Below are 20,000 nucleotides of genomic sequence, written 5' to 3'. Positions count from 1 at the left end.
CTGAAGAAACCACTCGTTGGTCGAAGTCGCCAGTTTTTAACCTCGACTACAATGTGAACCCTTCTTCTTTGATGCATTTTGAATCCATGGATTTGAGGGAGACCCCTCGGCCCACCCGCCTGGACGACTGCACTCTGTGTTTGTGACGCACGAATGTTGCACATGTGTTTTATGTTCTGGGAAATTTCCAGTTTATTTATTAAAAGTGCACAAAGTGAATGAGCTCTGTGGAGAATTTGTTTCATGAAGCATCAACACATTTAACTTTGGTGTAAACAATGATTCTCTGTGACAAAAAGGGTCGAGTTCATTTCTCCACCTCCTTCAATTCAATCAAATTTGATCTTTAAATATCACTTCTTTAAATATCATCTTTCCCATTAAGGCTCAGTGATTATCGTCTTGGCCTGAAAACTCGATCAAGGAGAAAAGTCAGAATCAGACTGACGTGGATCCAAATTAAACTATTTGAAACGACTTTGATGTTAAAATCTAAAATTAAAATGAAAAACCTTGTTTATCCAGTTATTTTATATAATTTTGGCTTAAAAAATAAATAACTACTTTTATTCTGAAAAGAAGACAGGTGTTCTGTTAAATTACAGGTTTCTGTAGAAGTTAAAGTTCAATTCAAAACTTAAAATGGAATGAAACTAAATATTTCATCAGCAGCATTTATATAAAGGATGAATTAACCAAATCAAGATGATTTCATTCATCACTGATCTGAGCTGATGGGTCCGACTGAAAACATTCAATCATGTGACACCTCTGACACACAAACATTTTGGGACTTTTGTGAATCAAATGAAAAAAGTCTGACACAGGAGTTTAAATAAAAACGGTTTATTCTCTTTCAATATAGCTTTTGTTCTATCCATAGCAGAAAAGAGCCTCGGTGCCTCTCAGTGCTAAAACCTGGGACTGGAGCTCGGTCACTGCAGCGTCGTAGTGACCACAAACGTTTTGACAGCGACGCCAGCGGCTCGATACCGATCCAACAACAGTCACTTAGCTCATTTTAAAAACAGGGGTGTGTTGGGAGGAGGAGGAGGAAGAGGAGGAGGAGCGTTGGGAGTCAGATCTATAGATCTGATTTATTTGCGACTTGGACCGAGCGGCGTAGTTTCCCCGGGCTTTGTTTTTTGTGGAGACATTTAATCTGTGCATGGTTCTGTGTGTTGACATCTTACTCCAGTATGGCTGTTGATGTGGAGGCTTCTGCCACGAAAAGGTCACAAGTTGAGGTAACAAAGATTCTTCCTGAAGGGAAACAGAAAAACCAGAAAAACCATCACCACCAACCGTCAGATGGAATGATAAGAAGAACTCGTTAGAACATGTTTCTGATAAAAGTTCATCACAGTATCAAAGAATAAACCACACGATTAGAGTTTTGTTTCTTCAACAGAATTCATTGATCAATAAAAACTGCTCAGGTCATTATGTTTGTGACTTCAGTTCAGTGTGTGTTACCTGCTCTCTGCTCATCATGTTGCATTGGAGCTGCTTAATGCCTTTGTGCCGTCGGTGTTGGCGTTTGCGTGTTCCTTCACCACAGGATCTGATGGACGGACACGTCATCAGCATCAAAACTATCTTCATTTCAACCATGAGTTTAGATTCAGACCATCAGATCGGTCTTTTAATCGATGTTTTACAATCCCCGGCTCCGCCCGGCGTGCAGCACTTACAGAAGTACGGGTGCTGCATGGCCTCGGCCGCCGTCAGCCGCTGCTGGTGGTCGTAGCGCAGCAGCTTGTCCAGCAGGTCCAGAGCCTCGGGACTCACCAGGTGCTGGTTCTCTGATTGGATGAACTGCTCCCAACGCTTCCGTGTTTGCCTGAACACAGAGAAACATTTAACGTGACGGAACCCAGAGTCAAACTTCCTTCAGCTGCTAAGAACTACTGACAACCCTAACCCTAAACCTCCCAGGAAGTCCTGAACGACCGCAGGAGCCGGAAACCAAAGCAGCTGCATTATTATAAAGTATATACTCAATATTATCAATAATATCTGTGCTTTGAAACATCTTCTGTAGAGGAAAAGCACAAAGCTTCCTCTCAGTGGAAGGAGGTTAATACACGATCAAACCCAAAAACATCAAGCGAGACTCACTCAGTCAATACTAGTAGTATTAGTAGTATACTAGTATTGTCATTGATAAATATTCATGTTCACAAAGTCCCAACTCAGATTGAACTTTTCTTCAGATTAATATGTTGAGTCTATGTTAGAAACGCAGACTGAATCCTTGAGTAAGAAGCTCCTCCAGCGTCGTGTTGGACCTGAAGCTGAAGCTGCTGAGGACCTGAAGCTGCTGAGGACCTGAAGCTGCTGAGGACCTGAAGCTGCTGAGGACCTGCAGCTGCTGAGGACCTGCAGCTGCTGAGGACCTGCAGCTGCTGAGGACCTGCAGCTGCTGAGGACCTGCAGCTGCAGCTGCTGAGGACCTGCAGCTGCTGAGGACCTGCAGCTGCTGAGGACCACAAGCTGCAGCTGCCTAGGACCTGAAGCTGCTGAGGACCTGAAGCTGCTGAGGACCTGAAGCTGCTGAGGACCTGAAGCTGCTGAGGACCTGCAGCTGCTGAGGACCTGCAGCTGCTGAGGACCTGAAGCTGCAGCTGCTGAGGACCTGCAGCTGCTGAGGACCTGAAGCTGCTGAGGACCTGAAGCTGCTGAGGACCTGCAGCTGCTGAGGACCTGAAGCTGCTGAGGACCTGAAGCTGCTGAGGACCTGAAGCTGCAGCTGCAGAGGACCTGCAGCTGCTGAGGACCTGAAGCTGCAGAGGACCTGCAGCTGCTGAGGACCTGAAGCTGCAGCTGCAGAGGACCTGCAGCTGCTGAGGACCTGCAGCTGCTGAGGACCTGAAGCTGCTGAGGACCTGAAGCTGCTGAGGACCTGAAGCTGCTGAGGACCTGCAGCTGCAGAGGACCTGCAGCTGCTGAGGACCTGAAGCTGCAGCTGCTGAGGACCTGAAGCTGCTGAGGACCTGAAGCTGCTGAGGACCTGAAGCTGCTGAGGACCTGCAGCTGCTGAGGACCTGCAGCTGCTGAGGACCTGAAGCTGCTGAGGACCTGAAGCTGCTGAGGACCTGAAGCTGCAGCTGCAGAGGACCTGAAGCTGCTGAGGACCTGAAGCTGCAGCTGCAGAGGACCTGAAGCTGCTGAGGACCTGCAGCTGCTGAGGACCTGAAGCTGCAGCTGCTGAGGACCTGAAGCTGCTGAGGACCTGCAGATGCTCGGCTCGTACTCACTGTCCCAGCAGGTCTTTGAAGCGGGTGTCCAGTTCTATGTGATACTTGTGCAGGTAACCGAAGAGCTCGTCGGTGCCCAGAACCTTAGCGATGCGGACCAGCTGGAAAACAAGACGCAGCTTCAGGACATGAATGAAAGTTGAATTGTATGAAAATCTGATTAAAAACCCAATGAAATGGAATTCTTCTAAGTGAGCTGTGGATGCTAATCGGTGTTTACTCTGAATGTGTGTCAGTCAACACAGAGACACAGGACTCAACCTGGAACCTGGATTGTTTCTGTGTCGTTTGTGTTTAGATGCAACACAAGTTCTGAAGAAGCCACGGTTCATGATGCGTTACCTGATCGTAGTTGTCCTGGCCATGAAAAAATGGCTCCTTCAGGAAGATCATGCTGGCCAACATGCAGCCCAGACTCCACATGTCCAAACTATAGTCATACATCTGGAAAGAAACCGGAGGAGTCAACACAAAGAAGCTTTGGAACGGACGAGGGCTGAGTCACTGGAGCGTACCTGATAGTCCACTAGCAGCTCAGGGCCTTTGAAATAGCGAGACGCTACCCTGACATTGTATTCCTGAGCGGGATGGTAGAACTCTGCCAAACCCCAGTCGATGAGACGCAGCTGCAACGGAGACAAGAGGACAGAGCGTCACCAGGTGAGACTTCCTGTTCTTCACCAAGAGGAAACACTGAGGATCCTTCTCCCAGGACACAGGGGCAACACATGCTGATGGAACTTTGAACTTTGATGAGAAAAGAACATACACTAAGAAGTTTATCAATGTTGAAAGGATTTGTACATAAGGAAGTGGAAACTAGCTGTAATCATAATAAACCCTCAGCTGCCACAAAGATCCCTGCACACGACAGGAGGTGCCTGTTGAACTGGAAACAGCAGCCGCATGATTATTCACTTTCATCAAAGACCTTAATGAAAACGTTCACACCAATTCTATCATATGCATCCTTCTTGTTGTCAGACTAGCTTAGCATAAAGACTGCAAGTGAAGGGAAACAGCTAGCCTAACACTTTGTATCCAGCTCGAGACAATAAAGTCTCTAAAATGATGTAAAATCAGAATCCCTTGATTTGAACTTAAATCAAAGGATAAACTCAAGTTAGATGTGTTCACTAACTCTAACAGAAACAAGAAGACTATGGTGGCTGAACCACTGAAGCAACACAAAGTCAAAGCAGCAGATCGTGGTACCTTCCTCAGCTGGTGGTCGATCATCACGTTGTGCGGCTTCACGTCTCGGTGCATGATGCCCATACTGTGGCAGTAGTCCAGAGCCTGAGGGGAAAGAGACCAGCATCTGTTCTCTGTTTGCACTCTGATCAAACTTCAGGAATAAGGACCACGTGGTTCAATCTTCTTCAGTAACTAACAACAGCCCAAGATCTTCCACAATAAACATAAAACCTTTGTCTACTTTGTTGAAGTCAACAGAACAGCTGGTGAATCGGCAACTATCAAGATAATCAATGACTCTTTTTATGAGAAACATTTGCTGCTTCCAGCTTCTGGAATGTGATGATTTCCTGGTTGTGTCTAGACAACATGAAACTGAAATGATTCTTCTGGACCAACAAGTGACACGTGATGAAACGGGAGGTTTTACCTTGAGCAGCTCATACATGTAGAATCTGATGTCATAGTCTGTCAGCTTCTGGTAAAGCTCCTGTCAAACAGATCAGAGTCGTTAGGTCAGGTGACAGCAGCAGGCTTCTACACAGTACATTAACTGGAGGGTTAATAATGGATATCAATGCGTTTGCATGGATGGTGACTGCTGCTAGTTCTGCATGTGTGATGTCGGCCAAACAGAAAGTACCTTAAAATCTGTGTTATTGATGCACTCAAAGACAAGCGCTGGTGTTCTGGACTGCAAAGAGAGGACAACAAACTTAACTGAGGAGAACAGCAGGTCGGTGGAGATCATTACGCACACGTCAGACACACAGTTACAAGCATGACTGGATTATCGCTGCTGACATGCGGACGTGCAGCACAGGCTCCGCCCACTCACCACGGGGTCTTTGACTGTGTCCACCAGGCGGATGATGTTGGTTCCTCCACGCAGGTTTTCAAGAATTTTGATTTCCCTTTTGATTTTCTTCTTCTTGACGGGCTGTGAACAAAAGAGTGTTTGAAATGAGGATCCACATCCAGGGAAGAGAGGAGCGACAGGGTTTACGATGTTCTTCAGGCCTTTTATCTACGGTTGAGCTGATAGTGAGCTGAGCTCTCTGCTCGGTCACGATCACTGAGGACGGTCCGATGCACCTCAAGCTGCAGATATACGCGTGAGAGTGTGATTGTGGTGAAATGTGTTCTTAAACCGACTTGTTGCCTGCAGGAGAACCTTTGGACTCGTGGAGGTTTCTCCTCTCGGCTCCCTCATTGAAGACAAGAAGACGAGCCACCAGTTCACAGACTCTGGGCTCAAACCACGTCGCTCCTGACATGTCAGTCAGCAGGAAACCCAACAGAGACTAAAGAAGCTCCTTCATTTTAAAAACCCGACATGAACTCGGTCTCCCATAGAAGAGCGAGGCAGCAACTCACCTTGAGGATTTTTACCACCACCTTCTCATTGTTGGTCACATTTATGGCCTCGAACACTTCACTGTACTTCCCCCGACCCAGTTTACGAACCAGCTGATAATTGTCTTGATTGCTGAAGAGAAGGAGCAGAAACATTTAGGAGGAAACTACACAGTGAGTCAGTTTCAGTGTAAACACAAGAACACGTCGGCTGCAGAGCTAGAGAACCTCACGTTCGGTGAGGTAAGAACCAGGAAACTCATAATTATGTTGTAATCTTTACTATTTTTTCAATGAACCAGCTAATTGATAAGACAGTTTGTGTAATGTTGAGACTTCTTATGGCAGCTTAATAAAGGAAAAAGCTCCTCCACTGACTCATCACCTGAATCTACCTCCACTGACTCTTCACCTGAATCTACCTCCACTGACTCATCACCTGAATCTACCTCCACTGACTCATCACCTGAATCTACCTCCACTGACTCTTCACCTGAATCTACCTCCACTGACTCATCACCTGAATCTACCTTCACTGACTCATCACCTGAATCTACCTCCACTGACTCTTCACCTGAATCTACCTCCACTGACTCTTCACCTGAATCTACCTCTACTGACTCATCACCTGAATCTACCTCCACTGACTCATCACCTGAATCTACCTCCACTGACTCTTCACCTGAATCTACCTCTACTGACTCATCACCTGAATCTACCTCCACTGACTCATCACCTGAATCTACCTCCACTGACTCATCACCTGAATCTACCTCCACTGACTCATCACCTGAATCTACCTCCACTGACTCATCACCTGAATCTACCTCCACTGACTGATGACCTGAATCTACCTCCACTGACTCATCACCTGAATCTACCTCCACTGACTCTTCACCTGAATCTACCTCCACTGACTCATCACCTGAATCTACCTCCACTGACTCATCACCTGAATCTACCTCCACTGACTCATCACCTGAATCTACCTCCACTGACTCATCACCTGAATCTACCTCCACTGACTCATCACCTGAATCTACCTCCACTGACTCATCACCTGAATCTACCTCCACTGACTCATCACCTGAATCTACCTCCACTGACTGATGACCTGAATCTACCTCCACTGACTCATCACCTGAATCTACCTCCACTGACTCTTCACCTGAATCTACCTCCACTGACTCATCACCTGAATCTACCTCCACTGACTCATCACCTGAATCTACCTCCACTGACTCATCACCTGAATCTACCTCCACTGACTTAATGTGATGCATGCTGGTCCTAACACAATGCATGCTGGTTCCAATTTTTGAGCGAACTCATCTGGCACTACAAAAGGTCACATGACCTTAAAACACACACATATAAACATACACATATACGTATTTGATTGAAGCTCCATAACCAGGCATTGTATCTCGTCGGGTTCAGGTCAGACTCACAAAGTTGTGGCTGTGACACATTCTAGCTGCAAAGTTCTGTCCTCAGTAATGAAGAAATAACATTAATAGATTTGCAATTTGTTAACTGATAGTTTTCCAACATTTGATCTCAAACTGTTCATCCAGACACTTCTGTAAACAAAAGGAAGTGTACCTCCAGTTTGGCACATGTGCATCATAGTCCCAGTACTCTCTGTTCTTCTGTGTGTTGACGTCGGTGTACACCCGAGCCTTGCTGCTGGCCGGCGTGGATCCGGGCATCGCTAGCTCTGAGGCTCCGTGTCCAGGACCTCCTGCAGAATACTTCTCGGCTCGATACTGGAAGGAAGCGCAGCGACTCTCCAGGATACGTGGCTCTAAGATCCCGCTGCCGTGCTTACCATTGGCTTGGGCTGCTTGTGGCCTCAGGTGAAAGGCGTCCGGCCGCTCTGACGCAGATGTGGTGCAGACCGACAGAGCGACGAGGATCGAGTGTGAGAAGCCCCTGAGCAGGATGTTGGGCAGGATGGGATGAAGAGCCGCCAGCTGCAGAGAGATGAAGAGGAACCAGTTTAAAGCAAGGATCAAAAACAATGAAGTCTGAACAGGGAGTTAGAAATGATTTACTGAATGAATGACATGATAATTAAAGGTAACGACATTAATCTCCTTGTAACACAACGCTGAGTTTCTGTCCTGATGTTTGCACGGCTCTTTAGCTGACAGTTACACTCCTGTCATTATTACATCTTATCTGTGCCACTTACTCTTATTTGTCTTTTATGGAGTGTTTGTCTTTGTCATTGAGATTTTAATCAAACAAACGGCTCATGAACACCTGAATAAAGGGCTGAACTCAGTCAGCTGGCAAACACTGGCTCCTTTACAGAACCGCAGATTAATGTGTGATGTCCTGATACAGATTAGAGTTGAACTCTGTGAAAATACAAAAAAGGGACAATTTCATATTTTTCCACCAAACAAACCAAATCTGAGGAGCTGTGGTTCAACACCAGCGAGATCTGGACTGGACCTTTAAAATACAAGCTTCACACCTTCTATGCTTCAATTCAGGAAAAAAAAAGGAACTGAAATGTGACTGAGTCATCTCGATCTGAATCACACAGATCAATACGCTTGGTATTAACACGTGTTAAACATGGAGGCAATAATCCACGAGAACAAACCACCAGTTTGTGACAGACAGGAATCAGTCTCCAGTCTCTTTTAAATCCCGTCAGGAACAACAACCACTTCAACCTTTTCCTCTTCCAGAGCTTAGACACGTTTCCTCTAGTTCCCGACTGTAGAAAGAACTTTCTTCACACGGGTCATACACGGTATGATAAACATGGAGGCTGCTCAAAGCTCAAGATTTATTCTATCGTCTATTTAAACAAACTGAATAGAAAGGCTTTCTTTTTATCTGCTTCACAACATAAACCGCTGTTTATACTAAACGAACAGAAACACTACAATCTACAGACAACCGTTTGAGACAGATACGAGTCGGAGTCCTGTTCATATTTCATTTACTCCATCTGGTTCACAGGGTTAATTCAGAGTAAACTCATAAACCAGCTGATCTACATTCAGAGTTTGAGTCAGTCACCACAACACAGAGGAACACTAAGAAACCTTAAGAAACACAATGAAACACTAAGAAACACTAAGAAACACAATGAAACACTAAGAAACCTTAAGAAACACAATGAAACACTAAGAAACACAATGAAACACTAAGAAACACTAAGAAACACTAAGAAACCTTAAGAAACACTAAGAAACCTTAAGAAACACAATGAAACACTAAGACACATTAAGAAACACAGAGTAACACAGAGTAACCCTCAGTAACACACTGTGACAGGTGTGCTGGTGAATCTCGTTGCCCCGGCAGAACCGGAGCTCAGCCCGAACCTGGTTCCCGACCCGGGGCCTTCTCCAGCCGCGGCACGGTTCTAGTTACACACATTTTAAACTGGTTCACATTAACCTGACTGGTTAGCGACCAGTTAGCTCGATGATTAACCCAGTCTGCGAGCGGGAGCACCACGAACGACGAGTTAATCTAAAGCTAACTAGCTAGCTGCTAGCTGCGCGGACCTAGCTAGCCTAGCATCAGATCGGATGCTACATCTCGAGCCTGCTCGGCCGCACAGATGAAGAATCTCCAGTGAGAACCGAGTCCGTTCAGATGGAGAACCGGAACCAGGTGGAGAACCGGCTCCCGGCTCCGGACGCTCCGGCGGCGCCGGGAGGAACCAGGTGGAGAAGCGGCACGGAGGCTACAGCTAGCCGGCTAACCTCAGCGCAGAACCCCGGAGCTCAGGGGAAGCTAGCTCGTTAGCACCGGCGGGACGGTTCTCCCGCGGAGTCCCGGGGCTCCAGCGGCTCCTGGGTACCTGAAGAGCCGGGGAACAGCCACTCACTGTGGGATCAGCTGCTGCAGGGTCGAGGCTGGAGCTGGAGCCGGAGCCAGAGCTTCGTTAGCGGCAGGATGATCTGCCCTCTGCGGTAAACATCCCCCGGAAGTGAACCCGCAGCCTCGGTGACCTGACAGTGGTTCACAGCGGGAGGTGGTTCATATTCTACATATACTCTATACCCAAGATTCTACATTATATACTCTACATTCAAGATTCTATATTCTGCATTCAAGATTCTATGCTCTACATTCAAGATTCTATACTCCACATTCAAGAATCTATACTCTACATTCAAGAATCTATACTCCACATTCAAGATTCTGAATTCTGCATTCAAGATTCTATACTCTACATTCAAGATTCTATACTCCACATTCAAGATTCTATACTCTACATTCAAGACTATTAACTCCACATTCAAGATTCTGTACTCTACATTCAAGATTCTATACTCCACATTCAAGATTCTATACTCTACATTCAAGACTATTAACTCCACATTCAAGATTCTATACTCTACATTCAAGATTCTATACTCCACATTCAAGATTCTATACTCTACATTCAAGACTATAAACTCCACATTCAAGATTCTATACTCTACAATCAAGATTCTATGCTCTACATTCAAGATTATAAACTCTACATTCAAGATTATAAACTCCAAATTCAAGATTCTATACTCTATATTCAAGATTCTTCTATACTCTATATTCAAAATTCTATACTCCACATTCAAGAATCTATACTCTACATTCAAGATTCTATACTCCACATTCAAGATTCTATATTCTGCATTCAAGATTCTATGCTCTACATTCAAGATTCTATACTCCACATTCAAGAATCTATACTCTATATTCAAGATTCTATATTCTGAATTCAAGATTCTATACTCTACATTCAAGAATCTATACTCCACATTCAAGATTCTATACTCTTCATTCAAGATTCTATACTCCACATTCAAGATTCTATACTCTACATTCAAGACTATAAACTCCACATTCAAGATTCTATACTCTACATTCAAGATTCTATGCTCTACATTCAAAATTCTATACTCCACATTCAAGAATCTATACTCTATATTCAAGATTCTATACTCCACATTCAAGATTCTATACTCTACATTCAAGATTCTATACTCCACATTCAAGATTCTATACTCCACATTCAAGAATCTATACTCTATATTCAAGATTCTATATTCTGCATTCAAGATTCTATACTCTACATTCAAGATTCTATACTCCACATTCAAGATTCTATACTCTACATTCAAGACTATTAACTCCACATTCAAGATTCTATACTCTATATTCAAGATTCTTCTATACTCTATATTCAAAATTCTATACTCCACATTCAAGAATCTATACTCTACATTCAAGATTCTATACTCCACATTCAAGATTCTATATTCTGCATTCAAGATTCTATGCTCTACATTCAAGATTATATACTCCAGATTCAAGATTCTATACTCTATATTCAAGATTCTATACTCTATATTCAAGATTCTATATTCTGCATTCAAGATTCTATACTCTACATTCAAGATTCTATACTCCACATTCAAGATTCTATACTCCACATTCAAGATTCTAAACTCTTTATTCTACATTCAAGATTCTAAACTCTATACTCTACATTAAGATTATTGACTCTACTCCACATTCAAGATTCTATACTCTACATTTAGATTATTGACTCTACATTCAAGATTCTAAACTCTACATTAAGATTCTTGACTCTATATTCAAGATTCTATATTCTGCATTCAAGATTCTATACTCTACATTCAAGATTCTATACTCCACATTCAAGATTCTATACTCCACATTCAAGATTCTAAACTCTTTATTCTACATTCAAGATTCTAAACTCTATACTCTACATTAAGATTATTGACTCTACTCCACATTCAAGATTCTATACTCTACATTTAGATTATTGACTCTACATTCAAGATTCTAAACTCTACATTAAGATTCTTGACTCTATATTCAAGATTCTATATTCTGCATTCAAGATTCTATACTCTACATTCAAGATTCTATACTCCACATTCAAGATTCTATACTCCACATTCAAGATTCTAAACTCTTTATTCTACATTCAAGATTCTAAACTCTATACTCTACATTAAGATTATTGACTCTACTCCACATTCAAGATTCTATACTCTACATTTAGATTATTGACTCTACATTCAAGATTCTAAACTCTACATTAAGATTCTTGACTCTATACTCTACATTCAAGATTATATACTCCACATTCATGATTCTACAGTCCCTGACAAAAGTCTTGTCACTTATCCATTTTGTAGAAACAACAGTCTATAACCTGACTTCTAATTTATCCATTGGTTTTAGAAATGGCTCATATGAAAGATTAAACCCTCCCAAATTATGTTTAATATACTAAAATAAATTTGCTTCACTGAAGAAAGATTGATCATTTAATGAACACAGAAAGGTCAGATTTTGGCAAGACAAAAGTTTTGTCGCCTACAGAGAGTAATGTGAAAATGTAACAAATAATTTACTTCAAATACGAAAATATGTTGCATAACATCAGTGAATAAAGTAGTGGTGCTGTGAGATCCATATTTAATATCTTGTATGACTTCCATGAGGTTGAAGGACTGCATCCATGCGGTTTGACAATGATTCATACAATTTATTGATGAAGTCATCAGGAACAGCAAAGAAAGCTCACATGCCTCCCAGAGTTCATCAAGATTCTTTGGTTTGGTCTTCCATGCTTCCTCTTTCATTCGACCCCAGACCTGCTCAGTGATGTTCATGTCTGGTGACTGGGCCGGCCAGTCCTGGAGCACTTGGTCTTCTTCGCCTTGAGGAACTTTGATGTAGAGATGGAAGGATGCGATGGAGCACCAGCCTGCTGCAACATTTGACCCCTTTAATGGTTGGGAATGTAAGAGGTAGCTAATACTTCTTGATATTTTAGACTATTGATATTGCCTTCCACCCTGCAAATCTCTCGCACACCCCCATACTGGATGTAACCCCAGACCATGATTTTTCCGCCACCAAACTTAACTATTTTCTGGGTGAATCTCGGATCCATGTGGGCTACAGTAGGTCTCCTGCAATATTTGCGGCGGCTGTGATGTAATTCAACCGAAGATTCATCTGAGGAATCAACCTTCTGCCACTTTTCCAGCGTCCATCCTTTTAGCAGGCTGTGGGCCACACGTTTTTTAATTGCCTTTTGTTTCGTGCTGGTTTCTGGGCACTGATTCGACCATGGAGGCTGTTTCGAGACAGAAATCTACAAACTGTCGTGGTTGACACGGTGACTTGAGGTGACCAGGCCTGGTGGAGCTCTGCTGCAGTGGAGAAGGGGCCGGCCTTGGATTTCCGAGCAGTTGTCTTGCGGGGTCTGCCGGACCTGGGCTTATCAAAAACATCTCCAGTCTCTTCAAATCTTGTTGTTATTCTTTGTACTTGACACTGAGACACATTGAAGGTGTCAGCCACCTCAGCAGTGGATCTGGTCTTCAGCCTCTTGATAATCAATGCTTTGGTCTCAGGGTGAATCTTAGGCATGTTGTCAGAGGTCAAGTTGCAGTTGATGTGAAGGTCTGGTGTGCTGGGGTTATACACACCCACTAATTGATTGATCAATTATTGATCAAAGGTGAGGCTGTAATCTAGGATTGGGTGCATCATATGACAAGGCGACAAGACTTTTGTCTTTGCAAAAACTGACTCAGTGGGCTTTACCAAGCTGTGAACCTTAGAATGCTTTTCAGCAGTTCCATTTGGCACCAAAACATTATTTCAAAAGCTGTTGGGATTGAAATTAGCCATTTCTTGTAAAAAAAATAAATTTACAAATATATTTGAGGGGCACTTAAGGTCAACTTGTACCCAAGCGACAAGACTTTTGTCAGGGACTGTATACTCTATATTCCATATTCAAGATTCTATACTCTATATTAAGATTCTTGACTATATTCAAGATGCTATACTCTATACTCCACATTCAAGGTTCTATACTCTATACTCATCATTAAGATTCTTGACTCTATATTCAAGATTCTGTACTCTATACTCCACATTCAAGATTCTATACTCTATACTCATCATTAAGATTCTTGACTCTATATTCAAGATTCTATACTCTATACTCCACATTCAAGATTCTATACTCTATACTCATCATTAAGATTCTTGACTCTATATTCAAGATTCTGTACTCTATACTCCACATTCAGGATTCTATACTCTGCATTCAAGATTCTTTACTCTATATTCTGCATTCAAGATTCTATATTTACATCCTTTTCTCTATATTCTAGTGGTAATTCTATTAAAACTCAACATGTAGCTATTTGTAAAGACCCGAGTTGTGGTAAGAGCTTGATTTGAGTTAAGTGTTCTAGAAACACTCTGCAGTTCTATGCAGGTTTCACTGAACTGATCTTATTCTACAGGGAATTTAATGATTGCATTTCTTTATCAAGCCGAGAACTGAAACACCACTTTAATCAGAAAATGATCGTTACATGTTCGGATGATCAATCGAACATTTGAGTAACTTTTAAAAACCCTTCGTTAACATGTGAGAATATGCCCCCCCCCCCCCCCCCCCTGTAGAAACAGATCCACAGTAAACCTAGAGAAGACGTTTTGTGGATCAGGCGGCAGATGAAATATTGTTTTTTACTTTCTGTAACATAATGATAAACGTTTTTCAACCTTTTCCTTGATGATAGATGGTCATTAAAAAATCTGCCATGTTTAGGAAACTGATATTGCGTAATTCAGTGAAGAAACAATGTTAATCTCCTTTGACCTTTGCAGCTATGAACTCAACTGAGTGACATCATTGTAAACATCACAGAATATGACACTGTCCTCTGGGACTCAAATTTTTCAGTTTCCTGACATTTTATAGACAATAATCGATTGACGAAAAACACTAAAAGTTCTTATAATAGCTGGCTGTGATGAAACGATGCACACCTGCTTTTATAAGGGTGGTTTATTTGAATTCTGTATACAATATGAACAGGACTCTATATCGATATCCATGTGTAAATTCAACACTTCATTACACTTGCTCTTCCTCCTGCAGGAGGTTTTCATGTTGACTCACCAGGACAGAAATCACTGTCATCACCTTTCACTGTGATTTTGGAAACTCCAAAAACCTTCTTTTAAATATACTGCAAAGATTGTACAGAATATAGGAAGCCACACGTTAAACTAAAGAACACGTTTTCTCACTTTATCCCTGGAATCAACCAACACGCAAGTTGTAACTTTGAGGCTACGTGGACTCATCTGCTGAGCGTCCGGCGTGGACCAGGAGGCGGAGTCCTCTGAGGATGTAACAAGGCCAATTCATCAAGAATAAAAAAACAGGACTTTGTTAGATCTAATCGCACAGTCACTAACACAGCTAGGTCGAGGCAAGTTAGAGAGAATGCTCGTCTCGTCGAACCTCGTGACGATCCGTCTGGAACCGAAACTAAAGCGCTCGCAAAATACAGCAAGCTCATTCATCGTGAATACAAAAGCATGTAACAGAAGCACTATACAGTTCTCAATGTTTACATAAGCGTATACACACAATCTATAATATAACAGAGTAGACTATGCCATGAATCAGTAGTCATAAATATTATATTGTGCATGTTCTATTGCACGTCAAGTGTATGTATGACCAGATAGGTATGGGTTAGTTACCTAGATGTCACTGTTTTAATAAAAAGATGCAACAACACAGATTTCATAGGACACAGGCTATACATTTTCACAAATCCAATTTTTTTTCTTCTTCTTAGGATGTTTTCCTAAATAAACCAAACCTATAATACAACAGTGATATTTAAGTGTGATAAATACTCATGCACAAACAGATGAGACTACCTAAGATCTAGTATGTGAAAGTATACTGCTGCACAAGCCAGCCGCTAAGTACAGGTGGGGGGGGGGGGGGGGGTTCAGCTACACTGGACATGAAAGAAACAGAAGAACACAAAAGGAGTGAGGGGTTGAAAATAAAAAGGCACGTGGATTTCAGGAGTTTAACATGAGCACACACACACGTTATCTGACAACCGCCTGGAAGTGTTTCCATCTTTCTGACAGAATCAACAGTTACGAAACAGACGATCACATGCAACCACACAACAAGGTCCCACACTCTGAACTAAACAAACTCAAGATCTTCCCACATTTTACATCACAAGCCTTTTTCCTTCTTTGTTCCCCCCCCGCCCCCCCCCCCCGAGTTCCACAAGAAGAAGAGGGATCCTGACCCCCTCTGTCGGTTCAGGGTGTTTCACTCAGTGAAGGATGAGGATGAGCCGAGTCCTACGAATACTACAAATTATTAAAGATAATTAATGGGTGCATATTATAAACTACAAATGGGAGAGAATGTCAGGTTAGCTGTCTGCGGGTCCCTGCGGCTCACGGGATGCAGGGCGCCTCGGGGAAGCTCTCGCCCTCGGCCGTGTGCTGGACCGTGTGCTCCTGCAGCGCCGTGAGGTCCACGAAACGCTCGCCGCACCACACGCACTTGAACTGCGTCTCCCGCGAGTGCACGCTCTGGTGCTTGGCCAGGTGCTCGCGCTGCTTGAAGCTCTTGTCGCAGCTGGCACACTTGAAAGGCTTCTCTCCTGTGTGAACTCTGCGATGGCGCTGCAGCTCTGACGAGTACCTAAAGCGCTTTTCACAATCAGGACACTTCAGCGGCTTTTCCCGGGTCGGGTCGCAGCGGTGCTGCACGAACTCCGAGGACGACACGAAGCGCTTGTCGCACAGAGAGCATTTCAGCGGCTTCTCCGTGCAGTGAGAGTTCTGGTGGCGCTGCAGCGTTGAATTCTTTTTGTAACCTTTGCCGCACACGTCGCACTTGTACGGCTTCTCCACTTCACCCCCACACTTGTGCCGCAGCAGCTCTCCTGATTGGCTGAAAGACTTCTGGCAGGATGCACATTTAAAGAGACTTTCCATACCGTGGACCTGCTGGTGGTAGAGCAGGTGGGACGGCTGCAGGAAGCCCTTATCGCACAGGTTGCACTTGAACGGGCGATCAGCTGGATTCTTGTGGGTGCGTCGGTGGCGTACGAGCGCGTACTGCTGCTTGAAGCTCATCTGGCACTCCTCGCACTGGAAGGGCCGCTCCTCGGAGTGCGTGCGTTCGTGCTGCCGCAGGTCAGACGGGCGCTTGAAGCTCTTTCCACACGAGCCGCAGCGGAAAGGCCGCTCGCCCTCCGGCTGGCACTGATGGTGCAGGAGCTCGGACGACTCCTTAAAGTGCATCTCACACAAATTGCACTTGAACAGGTGCTCGCCCGAATGAGCGTACATGTGGCGCACCAGGTGCGAGCGATGCTTGAAGCTCTTCTCGCACACGGCGCACTTGTACGGCCGCTCGGAGCTGTGCGTGCGCTGGTGGTGCGCCAGGTGAGACGACTGGCTGAAGCTTTTGTCACACGTGTCACATTTGTACGGCTTTTCACCAGTGTGTACTCTCTCATGGCGGGTCAGCTCGGACAGGTGCCGGAAGGCCTTGTGGCACACGGAGCACTTGTACGGCCTGTCGGGGGAGGAGGCCTCGAACGCCGGCGGAGACGAGGCCCCGATGGCTGCGCCGCCGCCGGACGTCTCGCCGGTGGAGGGCTGCTGGGGGTTGGCCGCGGACGAGGTGGGCGTGACGTTTCCAGAGCCGGGCCGGTAGGTCTTCTCACAGATGGAGCACTTCATGGGGTTGTTGCCGTTGCCGTGCGAGTTGTGGTGCTGAGCCAGGGAGGTGAGCAGCGAGAAGCCCATCTTACACACGCCACACACGAAGGGCTTCTGCTCCACCTGCACGCACTGGTGCTCCAGCAGGTCCGTGGCCTGGCTGAAGATCTTCATGCACTGCGTGCACTGGAAGGAGCGGTCCTGGTTCACCATGCACTGGTGCTCGTGCGGGTTGGCCAGGTGAGAGATGTCGTGGCCGCAGGCGCCGCACTTGTGGCCTCTCTCGCCCCCCCCCTGCAGGGAGGGCTGCTGGGCCTGCACCGAGTGCTGCTGGCCGTGCTGCTGCAGCGTGGCGTCCGGCTGCAGCACCACGCCGTACACCGTGCAGCCCAGCGGGTTGTCGGCGCCCTGGGGCAGCGTGTGCACCACAGAGGGAGGAGCCACCGCATGCTGCTGCTGCCACGCCTCCGTCATCGCTCCACTTCGCATGCAGGGTCCCGGCGCCGGGAGAGGGGGGGTCCGAGCTGAAGGTCGGGGGTGTTGTCTGACCGGTCGCTAGCACAGAGAGGAGCCACGTGAACACACCTCCTCTGAGACGGATGAGGAAATCTGGAGGGAAATAAAGAAAAGATTGTAACGTAAACAACATTATTAAAAATACATGAAGCAAATAGAAAGATTTGAAGGAGTAAAAACAATGAGAAGCAGGATGTGAACGTCTCAGTCCTGAGGAGACACGTGAACCTTCACACGTGAACCTTCACACGTGAACCTTCACACGTGAACCTTCACACGTGAACCTTCACACGTGAACCTTCACACGTGAACCTTCACACGTGAACCTTCACACGTGAACCTTCACACATGAGCCTTCACACGTGAGGCTTCACACGTGAGGCTTCACACATGAACCTTCACACATGAGCCTTCACACATGAGGCTTCACACATGAGGCTTCACACGTGAGGCTTCACACGTGAGGCTTCACACATGAACCTTCACACATGAGCCTTCACACATGAACCTTCACACGTGAGGCTTCACACATGAACCTTCACACGTGAACCTTCACACATGAACCTTCACACGTGAGGCTTCACACATGAACCTTCACACGTGAACCTTCACACATGAGGCTTCACACGTGAGGCTTCACACGTGAGGCTTCACACGTGAACCTTCACACGTGGACCTTCACACGTGAACCTTCACACGTGAGGCTTCACACGTGAACCTTCACACGTGAACCTTCACACGTGAACCTTCACACGTGAACCTTCACACGTGAGGCTTCACACATGAACCTTCACACGTGGACCTTCACACGTGAACCTTCACACGTGAGGCTTCACACGTGAACCTTCACACGTGAACCTTCACACGTGAGGCTTCACACGTGAACCTTCACACGTGAACCTTCACACGTGAACCTTCACACGTGAGGCTTCACACATGAGGCTTCACACATGAGCCTTCACACATGAACCTTCACACATGAACCTTCATCCATGAACCTTCACACATGAACCTTCACACATGAGGCTTCACACATGAACCTTCACCCATGAACCTTCACACATGAGGCTTCACACATGAACCTTCACACGTGAACCTTCACACATGAGGCTTCACACATGAACCTTCACACATGAACCTTCACACATGAACCTTCACCCATGAACCTTCACACATGAATCTTCACACATGAGGCTTCACACATGAACCTTCACACATGAGGCTTCACACATGAACCTTCATCCATGAACCTTCACCCATGAACCTTCACACATGAACCTTCACACATGAACCTTTACACATGAACCTTCACACATGAGGCTTCACACATGAACCTTCACACATGAACCTTCACACATGAGGCTTCATCTCAGGAAGGTTCCTCCAGCAGAAGAGACGAGTTCTGTCTGAGAGACAAACAGAATCATATCATCAGAGCAGCTGAATCGTGCTCTGATGATCACTGAGTTATGAGACTTGATTCACTTCCTCTGGTTCAAAGCTTCACACATATTCATATCCTCACGCCCTGATCCACACATTTATACTTCTTATTTATAGTCTTATACCGTCATTTGTCACGCATTTAATGCTTAAATTCCTTACGACTGATTATTAGTTTCTAAGTAATACACAAAGATGCTTTTATGAATATTATTTGCTTGGCAGAAAAATAACTATTTTCATCATCAACGGAGATTCTGCTGTTTGGATTCCCATGAACTTTGATAATTAAACATTTCTCTCTGCAAAGTTACGATTGAATATGATTCATGATTTTGTTTCAATGAACAAAAGGAGAATCTAGGTTGATCAGTTGATTAATCAGAATTCATGAGAGGACGTCCCCACTCATCTCCCTGAGATCATCGAGCAGATTCTCCTCAGATTGATGAACAATAAGCAGATCATCACCAGGAGTCGGTTCCAGCACATAGACGGTGACCGGCTGCAGGAGGCTTCACTGGATCACGGTTATAAAGCTGGAGGTGGGCTCGGTCTATTTCCTGGAGCGCACCTCGGTGGCTAGCGGTCGTATCGCTGCTGTGAACCGGCCTTTCCCCGGGGAAACGGAGC

At 45.0% G+C, this 20,000-nt stretch overlaps 3 protein-coding genes and 1 pseudogene across 3 annotated transcripts in view; 2 read left to right on the top strand and 2 right to left on the bottom strand.

Moving 5' to 3' along the window:
• kiaa0895l overlaps nucleotides 1-219 on the top strand; it is an 18,485-nt gene extending 18,266 nt beyond the window's left edge. Inside the window, exon 7 of the mRNA XM_061068703.1 lies at nucleotides 1-219. This exon is cut by the window's left edge and continues 1,700 nt beyond it. The gene's annotated coding sequence lies outside the window, so the exon portion shown is untranslated.
• Nucleotides 220-830: 611 nt separating this feature from the next.
• LOC132998878 (casein kinase II subunit alpha'-like) lies at nucleotides 831-9,711 on the bottom strand. Its single transcript, XM_061068622.1, has 13 exons — nucleotides 9,649-9,711; nucleotides 7,419-7,789; nucleotides 5,835-5,946; nucleotides 5,296-5,397; nucleotides 5,101-5,151; nucleotides 4,888-4,947; nucleotides 4,476-4,559; nucleotides 3,776-3,886; nucleotides 3,603-3,704; nucleotides 3,261-3,361; nucleotides 1,695-1,843; nucleotides 1,477-1,564; nucleotides 831-1,263 (listed from the first exon to the last, which is right to left on the bottom strand). The coding sequence occupies exons 2-12, from the start codon at nucleotides 7,523-7,525 to the stop codon at nucleotides 1,491-1,493; spliced, it is 1,053 nt and encodes a 350-aa protein (XP_060924605.1). The 5' UTR covers nucleotides 7,526-7,789; nucleotides 9,649-9,711; the 3' UTR covers nucleotides 831-1,263; nucleotides 1,477-1,490.
• A 577-nt stretch (nucleotides 9,712-10,288) lies between these two features.
• Nucleotides 10,289-11,311, top strand: LOC132998764 (uncharacterized; annotated as a pseudogene).
• A 4,642-nt stretch (nucleotides 11,312-15,953) lies between these two features.
• Nucleotides 15,954-20,000, bottom strand: part of LOC132998395 (zinc finger protein 319) — a 4,775-nt gene continuing 728 nt past the window's right edge. Inside the window, exon 2 of the mRNA XM_061068012.1 lies at nucleotides 15,954-18,017. Coding sequence (XP_060923995.1) covers nucleotides 16,131-17,897 — 1,767 coding nt within the window. The 5' untranslated portion in view covers nucleotides 17,898-18,017 and the 3' untranslated portion in view covers nucleotides 15,954-16,130. The remainder of the gene's footprint in view (nucleotides 18,018-20,000) is intronic.

The sequence above is a fragment of the Limanda limanda genome, chromosome 3, assembly GCF_963576545.1.
Source record: "Limanda limanda chromosome 3, fLimLim1.1, whole genome shotgun sequence".
Classification (NCBI taxonomy): Eukaryota; Metazoa; Chordata; class Actinopteri; order Pleuronectiformes; family Pleuronectidae; genus Limanda; species Limanda limanda.
Note: the sequence above shows the minus strand (reverse complement) of the source record. Positions and strands in the feature narration are given on the sequence as shown.